The sequence below is a fragment of the Haemaphysalis longicornis genome, unplaced genomic scaffold (genome assembly GCF_048455015.1).
Source record: "Haemaphysalis longicornis isolate Haplotype H1 unplaced genomic scaffold, Haemaphysalis longicornis Haplotype H1 scaffold_1, whole genome shotgun sequence".
Taxonomy (NCBI): Eukaryota; Metazoa; Arthropoda; class Arachnida; order Ixodida; family Ixodidae; genus Haemaphysalis; species Haemaphysalis longicornis.
In genome coordinates, this window is record NW_027526203.1 from 183,966,672 (window position 1) to 183,978,028 (window position 11,357).

The 11,357-nt window shown below is 45.7% G+C and overlaps 1 protein-coding gene across 3 annotated transcripts in view; it reads right to left on the minus strand.

Annotated features, from left to right (window-relative positions):
• The window catches only part of LOC144139959 (rap guanine nucleotide exchange factor 2-like), a 583,152-nt gene extending 574,247 nt beyond the window's left edge, over positions 1–8,905 (minus strand). For 2 of the 3 annotated variants that reach the window (XM_077672185.1, XM_077672182.1), the window contains exons 1-2: positions 8,585–8,905; positions 6,184–6,311 (exon numbers count right to left, since the gene is read on the minus strand). In XM_077672185.1, the coding sequence (XP_077528311.1) occupies positions 6,184–6,311; positions 8,585–8,653 (197 nt within the window). In that variant the 5' untranslated portion in view covers positions 8,654–8,905. The remainder of the gene's footprint in view (positions 1–6,183; positions 6,312–8,584) is intronic. The other variant, XM_077672201.1, reaches the window with a different exon arrangement.
• Positions 8,906–11,357: the final 2,452 nt, after the last annotated feature.

Genomic DNA, 11,357 nt, shown 5'->3' on the forward strand with positions numbered 1-11,357 from the left:
CTCTAGAAAAAGTACACTCCGTCTTATCCGCTAAGCAATTTGCGCGACAAAATTTCGCGTGAAGTTAAGAGCGCGAAGGACCATTACTTTCGAATAACACTGCCGGGCGAAAAAAAAAATGAACCTGAAAAATTTTGGAATTATATAAATAAAAAAACAGCCCGTTTCAGAGCTATCAATTCATAGAGTGTGTAATACTGATCATGAGTCAATTGCAGAACACTTCAATAACTATTTTCATAGCGTGTTTTCCCGCTCAAATCTCTGTACGCCCAACGTTGCAGCTTTGGCCCTCTAGGACGTATCTTTCATTTCTTATCCCGGTGTTGTTTTAATGCTGTTAAAATGAAAAACTGAAACGTCTTGTGGCCCCGATGATACCCCGAATACATTTTTGAGGCGATATGCTGAATCGTCGGGAAATTTCCTTGTAGATTTGTTCCGTGTTTCACTGATGTCTAGTGTGCTGCATATCGATTGGAGGGCAGCCCGAGTTGCAGCAATATATACAGGAGGTGACCGATCCCTGCCCCAAAACTACCGCCCTATCTCTTTGGCATCGTCCTGTTGTAAGCTGACTGCACACGTTACAACTAACCGTATACTTGGTTACTTAGAAGAACGTTCAGTATCAACATCTTGGCAGCATGACGTCAGGAAATATGATTCAACAGCGATAGTTCATTCATTCGCTTCAGTAATTGATAATAACGGTAAAATTGATGCCATCTTTCTAGATTTTAGCAAAGCATTTGACAAGGTCCCGCACGACAAACTATTTTTAAAATTAAGATCAGTAGGCCTCCCAGAAATGATAATCAGCTGGATCATTAACAACTTGAATAACCGCGTACAGCGCGTAGCGGTTGGTGTACAACAATCGGGCTGTCTTCCGGTGACTTCAGGCATACCCTAAGGAAGTGTACTAGGACCTATGCCCGTTTTTATTATATATTAATGATATTGTGTCTGTCGTGTTGCCTGGTGTTAGTATCGGGGTGTCCGCGGATGATTGTGTTTTGCTCAAGAGTATTTCCTGTTTCAATGATCAAAGTGACCTTCAAGCGGCTAAATAATATTAATGAGTGGGAATGTTGCTTAGTAATGAGAAATCCGTTCTTGTTCGCATAACGCGTAAAACATTCCTTTCACATACACGCTAAAGTCTTCTCTTTTAACGCAAGTCACCAACCACAAGTATTTAGGAGTAACAATTAGCGACAATCTATCCTGGAATTCCCATATCGACAATAGTTGCTCCGCTGATCTGCGCAAGCTGTGCGTCTTGAGGCACAAACACCATAAAACACCCCCAAACGTAAAACTACTTGGTTATCTATCACTTATTTATGTGCTACACGACAACTTTCAATTGGAAATCGAACGCTCGCCCACAAGTGCGCCCTACGTATTTGCAATGGGGCACTCGATAAACAATCGGTCCAACGGCCTTCGGAAGGTTGCCATGATCTGAAGTGCAACACAAAAACACGGACGATGAAACAGAGTATACGAGGCAGGCGATACAGCGCCTGCCTCGTCTACTCTGTTTCATCGTTCGTGTTATTTTTTTTTTTTTTTTTTGCTGCGCTTCAAATCACGGCAACAATTCACCAACTAGTCCAGCAAGAAGTTCTTCGGAAGGTATTTGAAACGGCCTTGTAGCACAGGTATTGTTCGCCCTCTTAACATAAAAAAAAAACTCAAAAGGATGCAAAGGAAAACCGTTAGATTCATTTTCTCCAAATTTTCCCCGTTGGGTTCCCCCTCTGACCTTAAGCAAGCTCACAATATTCCACCTCTTCGACTTCGAAGGAAAAAATTCCGCCTGGATTTTCTCGCGCAACTTGTTAACAAACTATGGGACATTGACGTCACACTTAATGTCCCGACAAACGCGTCATCACAACCCTCATTCACTAGCACCCTATTTCGCTAGAACTGAGACATTTAAATTCTCTTTCTTCCCTCGCAAATAGCTGAGTGGAATTCTTGTACAAATCTTATATATCGCTTTCAATTATGTTTGTTGTTTTGTTTCGCTGTATTCTTGTTCGCGTTGTATCTGTTGCTTTGAATACTATTTAAATACTCACCGTGCATGGACCTTCAATGGTCCACGGTAATAAATAAATAAATAAATAAATAAATAAATAAATAAATAAATAAATAAATAAATAAATAAATAAATAAATAAATAAATAACAGCATCCTTACTGTCAATTACGTGCATAATACTGTGCGAAGTCGTAATAACAAAGTTATCAGAACAGAAAACTGGCTTGGTTATCAGCGATACTTCGGTAATTCGGTAGAAGTGGGTATGCTTTGCTTCTGTACATTTCAGAGGAGATCGTGAAACACTTCTAATAAAAAGATTTTTCGTTACAACTACCGTTTACTGTAAATACAAAGTATTTTTTAATGCGTAGCGCTCTTTGCCGAGGTACCCCCCTCCCCCCCAGCCCGGACCATGTAACGCCCTTCATTTCCACAAAAATGCAGATATCGTAGAAGTTGCACCTGTATTCGCTATAGTACCGTAAATGGAGAAAACTGGTTGCACGAAATTTTGAAAAACTAAAAATCGAGAAAAATTAAAAAATACAGAAAATGACAAAAAGGTACAACGCATGGCATTCCCGCAATAATGCAGATTTCGCGAAAGTTCCCACCTGCAATCGTTAAAATACCGTAAATGGAGATAATTGGTGGAACAAAATTTTGAAAAACTAAAAAATAACAAAAGTGTAAAATAATTACGGAAACGGGCGAACCATGTAACACCCTGCATTTCCACAATAATGCAGATTTCGCAAAAGTTTCACCTATAGCCGTTATAATAGCGTAAATGGAGATAATTGGTCGAACAAAATTGTGAAAAACCAAAAAATAAGAAAAATATCAAATAATTACGGTAACTGGTGAATCGTGTAACATTCTGCATTTCCACAATAATGGAGATTTAGCGAAAGTTCCAAATGTATTCGTTATTGATGACTGATTTAACGCGCCGACGCAACGCTGGCGATGTAAAATTTTCTGTTTTAAAAACTCAAACCTGCAAAAATATTAATAAACAGCGTACGCGGGCGTAACTATCGTCCAGTTGTTGGAGTCAGCCAGCAGTTTAATTTCCGGTTACTTTGCAGCATAGAGTTAGTTGTTTTTTAGAGATTTTCTGCCCGCCGCTTACAAGCTTGTCTATATGTCTATAAAAGCTTATCTCAACACGTCTGCCATATAAAAGTTTCCCCTGCTGTCCCCAGACTGCTTGCACGGTGGATAATTATCCCCGGCTGACGAGACAGCTCATAATGAGCCACAACAAACAGCAGTTTTGGTGTTATGAAAGTGACGTCACAAAATTGATACTGGGATGGCTCGCAAAAGTAAGAGTCGCAGGCAAAATAAAATATTCCACTGCTCGCATGGAAAACAATGTTTTCGTACTTACTAACTAAAAGCGGCCGAAAGCGACACCCACACACGGTCTGCGCTGTGATATTGCCCGACGTCCGCCGCTCTCATTTGCAGAATTTTGGCTTCTCCCACAGAAATATTTTTACGGGATGGTAGAAAGCCAGTTTAGCATTTTTTCACAGTTGTGTCGTTTTGACCTCAATTTACAAAATACTATGGATGTATTTTTTTCAATGAGCAAGAACACCTGAAATGTTCAAGCATCCGAACACACATGTGAGACGCGTTATTTTTTTGCTGCGTACTGTAGAGGTCGCTAGGAGAGCCAACGTTAGCGTTATACGTTCTCACGCAAGCACTTTCGCCCGTCGCAAATACAACTGGATATTTGTAAAGGAGCCATGAGGACGAAATATAAGTTTGTTTTATTCGAAAGGTTTCGTGTTTTATAGTGTTCCCAGCGCTTGCCCGGATACAAACGATGCTTTATTGACTGAGAAATTTATCAATTTAAGTTAAAATTTGGAATTTTCCGCTAAATAATGTGTTTTCGTTATCTGCAATGACATCACAGGAACCGACCGCTCGGCAGCCTGGGATGCCTTTATTTACGCGTCCACCGTACAGGGTGGAGACACGTAAATGCTGGCGCCGCCATTTTGGGTCACTCGCTCGCCGCCGAAGCAAGTCAATGTATCAAAACCGCGCTAAAATTATCTCCGCAACGCGGTTTGCTGGCGAAGTTTGAATCATCTTATCTTTTTCGCGTTGCTGGGTCTCGTGGGAAACGAAAAGAACAACGCGTTGAGCACGTCGACCCAATTGCGGCGGCACGGGACCATTCAAAGGGTGTCTCCACCCTGTACGGCGGTGCTGGCCGGAGGGACCCTAGGGCGGCGTTACTGAACCTAGATGGCGCCACCATACCGTGGCAAGCCGTATTTAGCTTGTTTTTGTTCTGGGAGAAAATAATCGCCTCGTAAAACGTAGTGCTCGCTCGACAAATATGGTCACGTAAGGCACCATTAATTGCTTGCGTCAATCGGCCAGTGTCGTCTGAGACAATCCAAAAGCCCCACAGTGCTGTGCAGCTAAACCAAGCATAGTGCGCGCAGTACCAACAGCAGTACGCATCAGTACTTCTATGTTTACTGTTTTCGTAACTTCCACTGTTTGTCCCGCCATTCTTATTGCTTTATAAATACTGTACCCTAAATTTAAACACAATTCGCTCGTTCTGCAAGCTTATGAGCTCAGCCTAATTTGCGTTTGCTTTTGCCGGCCTCCGCCAACTGCAGAGCAGGCTGGTATGACATCATAGGTTCTGTTGCGGGAAATGAGCGAGTGGGTCGCATGGTCATTCCCTTTTTTCCTAATTATATAGCTTATTTGAGCGAATTTTACGTTAAAACTTGTGTCGGTATGATTCTAACGAGGCCGTCTTTTGAATGAACCAAACTTGTGTTTTGTCTTCATGGCTCCTTTAACGCCGGAACATTAAATGACTCACTGAGCGAAAAACCCCGCGTGGGCGTTGGCGTTGGGAGAAGGGAAGAGCCGTCGACCACGTGTCTAAAAATCGTTTCACAGCGCGAGGCATTCTATAGAGCGAGCCTAACTCGCAGCAAAAAAAAAAAAAAAAAAAAGATAAAACGCAGCACAACACACATGAAATAAGGGAATCGAAGAACGCAGCCAATCCAGTGAACAGACAGGCAGTGAAATTCACTGTTGTCATCAACTGTCCGAATATGAGCAGGGGCGCAACGCGCTTGGAGGCAGGACGAAGCCATTCGAAAGCGTATGGAGGAAGCGGATCGCGAAGCAAAGCGTCTCAAGCGGCGAGAGGACGAAGCCCTTCGAGACCGTGGGACGGAAGAAAAGCCCCTCAGGCGTTCAACTGGACATCTATGCTTTCGCATTCAGAACCAATAAGAAGTGCTTAGGTGTTTTCACGTTTTTTTTTGTCTGTGTGTGTGTCTCCATGGATAAAATTATACGATAAACGTGTCCGTACGCAGAAAGACTGCCCCTCCGGGCCCTTAGAGAAACTGAAACTGCTTCTCTGTTTCGATTAAACCGTGTAATGTGCACGCAACTAACAGAATTATGTGAATAAAAAAATAAAAAGCAATTCTTTTTCAGGTTGTTCCAAGTGCCCACGGTTCGCAAATTTAGATGCATCTGTTAACAATCCCAACACTATCGAACGCTCGCTTTTCTGATGGAGGCGAAAAGCAAAAACGCCCGTGTGTACGAGATTTCGGCACACGTCAAAGATCCCCAGGTGGTCAAAATTAATCCGGAGCCCTCCACTACGGCGCGCCTCATCGCCTGCGTTGCGTCGGCGCGTTAAACCCTACAATCAATCAAATCAACTATCGAACGCTTCTCTGCAAGTAAATTTAAGATTGTCGCGTGTAACACGAATCAAATAACAAAGATATTCGATTTGAAATTTCGAATACGCACGCAGTGCATGACAAACAGTGCATTTTTCTACGTCTAAATTAGTCTAAGGCTATGTTCAGACTACCGACGCAAAAGCCATATCGTGATCTATGGACGCAAAAAAACGGCATGTCACGCAGTTCGGTTGGCTGAGACGTGAAATGACGTCATTCTTTAAAGTTATTACGACATTTGCGGAAACAGCCTGAACCCGGCCTAACAACATGCCAGAAAAAACGGGCGCAAGACTACATGACCACATCAGCGAGAATGTCACAGCGGGAAAATCAGACAGGCGAAGGATCTTACCAGTAAAGTATGTCGTCGGCATCGTGCCTTTCGTAGCGCACAGTCTTGCAGAGAGCCCGGATGTTGGCCTCCTTGAGCGAGGACACTGCCTCCAGGACGTGCATGTACGAGTAAATAAGCTTGAGGTCCTGTTCAATGGGGAGAGAGACAATGGCATCATTGTAGCTACAAAGGCTGGGAAGGAAAGTGTCACTTGCTATTTTCACAATAGCGGCATGTCGCGATGTGCTATAGAACGGCCACACACATCCGTTTGCGGAAGTCTTAAACTCTTTTAGGAACTAAGCTCCTGCCGAGCTCGGGAAAGAAAGGTCAGACAAAAAAACAAAACAAAAAACTAAAGAAAATTAGTAATATTAAATTTGTGGGCCGTAAAAATATGAAGAACGACAGTTATACCTCTCCCTCATTTAATAAAGGCATACACTATCTTATGGTCCTCTAAATAAGCTCAATCAGAACACAACAATAACCTAACATATGCTTCCTGAATTATAACCAGGACGGCTATAAATGGCTCTCGGCTGACCTTCACGATGCTGAGAGACCTGGCCAGGTCGATATATCGTTCCTACAATCGCAAAATGCGGCTCGACGAACCCCTTCGGCAGAAAGGGTGTCCTACCACCATCAGTGGCGGGCAGCAGACACGTGATGCATTAGGTCGATTGGAAGTTCTCTCGTCTGCACAGCGCGGCGACTGAAAGATGCAGTAGCTGACCGAGCACACACACAGATATGCCTCCCGACTTGTCCTGGTCAAGGTCGCTAATGAAAATATCGCCGGATTAATTCCTTGACTTATGCATTACTTGACCAGTCATGAATAAAATGGAAGGTGGTGAATCATATGGCATGTAGGCCATGTTGGTGTTCCCGGTGCCTCGCCGAAGGACTTGTGACGTTGAGGTCGCGGGTTGAACCCAAAGCGTGATTCGGGCTCATTAAACACAGTAATGACCGAGATTGGTTAGTGAATCTATTTCAGCCTTTGCAGCAATACGCGAGATAAGCTAATTGTCAAGTAAACTTTGACTAGCGTCCTCTCATTGCTATTAGTGGAGGATTGACAGAAGTTTATTACAGCTAAACTCGACTGGCGGCCATTAGTTTATTTCGCACTTTACAATTATTCGATTAACTTCAAAGGACAAATACGATTTTGGCGCATGAAAAGGTCCGTACCTGGTAAGGAAGGAACCCACACCGGCCGCAGCGTAGGAATATTTCAAAGCTAACACAAGTGTACTCTTTCTTTCTTATTTGCCCTTTCAGCTGTTTACCTTTGTGTGTACGTCCATTTGGAAATTTAAAATGAGCACCAGCATCAGTTGGACCTCACAAATAATGTGATTCCCGTAGAGAGCCCGATAGACCTGCCAGTCGGAGCCGAACGACACCGAGAAAAAGTTTCCTCGTTGTAAATGGCATCAACCTTTTACCCCTCAAGACGAAAGCCAGTTCCTTGTAAGGAAAAGTATGTGAAGCGGAATGATGTTCGCCACCTCCCAACACCTAGATAAACTGCAAGCTGGCTTCACTGAAACGCTACAACGCCATGCGTCAAAGCCAACAAGTTTCAACCTAACAGAGCCATGAATAAAAAAGCCGGTGCTCGAGTGCTAGCCAGGTATTATGTAATAGAAACTTGGCTACTGATTTATTCTGGCAGAAAAACTACCTGTCTCCAACAGGCGCTACAGGCGCTACCTGTAGCGCCTGTCCTGTCTACTTTGTGTTCGCCGTCCGTGTTTTTTTTTTTTGGTTGAGCTTCAGATTATGGGAACTACTCACCAACTAGCCCAGCAGGAACTTATACTCAGAAAACATATACATTTCAGGGCCCCCAATGAGAGCCGTAAACATTTAGGTCGGTTGACGAGCCCAATAGATATCATCAGTACATATTCAATTGCCTCCTTAATAAAAACTTAACGAAAAACAACTTCCGGATCCCAACGCAACGCGTTGAGGGAATGCAGCGAAAGCTATACGCAGTGCTGCTGAATGACCACGCGTCGACAAGGACGACAATGACGCGGGTCATTTCGACGTCAGCGCGAGATTTTGGGCGGCCAACTTAGCAGCTTTCGCTGAAAAAGAGCTCACAGTTACGATTTTATTTCCTCGTTTCAACGAGTTTACTTTGTTGAGACGCCGGGAACGGCTCAACAACGACGCCGTCAGCACCTTTTACTTTGATTTCCTCCACAGTGACAATTTGGTTCTTCAGCCAACCAACCAAACCTGATGCTTGTTCCCACCTCTAATTAGCGACCACGAAGCGGACTGTGACATACACTCAGAAACGGCAGTACTTACGCGCCGATTGGTAAAAATGTGTGCGGATTAAAAACAACCTGCGGGCTTTGAGTATAGGTGGCAGGGTCGAGCGACTCACGTGGGGCGTCCTCGCCTCGGGGCTCTTCATCAGAGCCTGCACGAACTCTCGCTGGTTGTATCCGGCCATGCGGCGGCTGCGTGCGGACCTCCGTCGAGAAGCACAGCCTCCCAACACTCACGGCACACACGCACGAAGAGGGACAGTCCACAGTCCACCAGCACTGCACGTGAGGGTGTTTGCAGAGGTCGGTGGATCGTGGCTCGTTTCTCGCACTTCTTTCAGAGAAGAGCACGCTAGATCCACCAAATGGGTGAAGCGTCGCCGCCTCGCAAAAAGCGTGTCAAACACCTGAATATATCTCCAGAGCTAGCATGCTTCATATAAAAGGAAATTATGCTTGAAAAAGACAGGAAAAATGCAATCACACTTTCTTTTTTTCTATTCCTGGGCTGGTGACACGGAAGAGGCATACCTCAGAGAGCGAAGAAGGGACGAGAGTGACACTTTGATCCCTGGGGAGGCCGAGTAAAATAATCCACTGCTGCGTTAGCGTCACGCACAGTAACCGCGCACAGAAATGCACAAGCACACGCACCACTGTCTTCTTGACACAGCGACTCAGGGAAGTAGTAAGAGGGGCGGACGGGCGGATGCTGCGGCTCCTGGCAGATGGACGAATCACATGTCACTGTTTCCGGATGGCGAAAGGCACGAAAATGGGGACCACGGGTCGCCGACTGAGGAATTCTCGATCCGGCTGTTACGCACAGGCAGGCGAGAAAAGAGAAGAGCGCGCCGGGGTCCGGAGCCTTAGTCTAGTCTCCGGGAAAGAAGAGGACCGTCGCTGGCGCTGGCACACATTTGCGGCAGCTTCCCACCGCGGTCGCACCTCGGGCTTGTCGCCTCTGCTGCTGCGCTGCCTGTCGGGGCCTTGAGCCGCTCATGGCTCCGGGCGCGCGTCCAGCGAAGGCCCGTTCACACGCTCGGGCTTTCCCGCCCGGCCGGTCAGCTGGCTGCTCCCGCTGCCGCTGCGCTTCGACTTGAACACCCGCTGTTGGCAAGCTCTCGTGCTTGGGCGCGCCTGGAAACACAAGAGCATGGAGGTGTGAAAGGGGGGCACCAGGTTGCAACGGCGGCTACAATAAGCCTCGAACTTACGACCCTCTCTTTTAACATATTCATGGCAAGAAACACCTCGCTGTCTTTCGTCTTAAGCGGACAGATAGCTGTCTGAAACCTTTATTTTAGTCACTAAGCCCGAATAGGGGAGCTTCTAGGCAAATCAAATTTTGCGTAAGAGCGATAGTACTCGAAAGCTGGCCTTTTACGTGACAGCCCCGATCGGATAAAACGGACCCAAATTATACACTGCCCAATAGCACCCGTGGCGGGAAGGGACAGAATCCGCAATCCCGATATCGAAACCATGATGCAAACAAACCCCACGCTTTTCGCGTGCCAGTGGGCATGAATGTGCGTGCGTGCGTGTGTGTGTGTGTGTGTGTGTGTGTGTGTGTGTGTGTGTGTGTGTGTGTGTGTGTGTGTGTGTGTGTGTGTGTGTGTGTGTGTGTGTGTGTGTGTGTGTGTGTGTGTGTGTGTGTGTGTGTGTGTGTGTGTGTGCAGTGATGCCACTTTAGCGGATTTTCCGCTAAATCTGGCGGATTTCATTTTATTCTGACGGGGAAAAAATTAGTCTAGCGGCTAGTGGATTTTTTGACGGGCCATTTTTATACATAGCGGATTTCTGGCGGATACCTCACGCAGTGCACCGATTCAAAATCGCCCTGCAAGAAACCATTTCCGTGTCCTCTAAAAATGCAGAAATTGCTTAACTTCAGGGGTTAGGAGGACTCCTGTTCACTTGCTCCGCCTATCTCAGACAAACAAATCCGTGAGGTTACAAAACGGCTCTGAGACAATCGAAAAAATTCAAAATCAGTGGAGCAAAATCACCCTCCTGGACTGGAATCAAATATCGTCCACGCAGTCGTTCTGGTGTTAAGTTCACTTCTATAAGGACGCCTGCGGCGAAAACCCGTTCGCCGAGATGGCCGGATTTGCCATGTCGACGCTCGGGCTGCCGTATTCAAATGCCGAAGTAGGGATGAGGTTTAGTCAGCTTAACATAGTAAAATCCAAGATGAGGAACAAGCCGAAGCCCGAAACAACAAACTCCATCCTCGTCGTAAGAGCGGGACTGAAGTGACACCAGAAAAGTTGTTTTGATTACGAACTTCCCGCAGCAGTTGTTAGTGCGATCGGGACATCTGCAACGTATGTGCAACCAAGTCACCTTTCTGGTCCCTCAACGAGTACCAGCGGTCCTGTGGAGATGGTGTCAGACGACGACAGCGGCGACGAAGACCTCGATGTGTTTTTCGTTGACCTGCGATTTCTTTTTTTTTTTTTTTCATCAGTGTGAACATTTATAACTTTTAGCCTCTTCTGTGATGAGGTTGACCAATGACGACCACCGCAGCACTGAAACCTGAAGTGTTCTCTTAGACTCCTTGGAAGACTCTTTTATATATTATTTCAGCTCTCGTAGTTTTGGGGAGCTTTTAAGAATGATAAAGGTATTTATCATACGAAATCGCACTGTTATTTTAAATAAAATAGGCCCTAGCGGGAAATTTAGCGGATATGTTTTGGAATCTAGCGGAATATGGCGGATTTCTCATTGCTTTTTAGCGGATGTCTGACGCCCAGCGATGGCAGCACTGTGCGTGCGTGCGTGCGTGCGTGCGTGCGTGCGTGCGTGCGTGCGTGCGTGCGTGTGTGTGTGTGTGTGCGTGTGTGCGTGTGCGTGTGTGTGTGTGTGTGTGTGTGT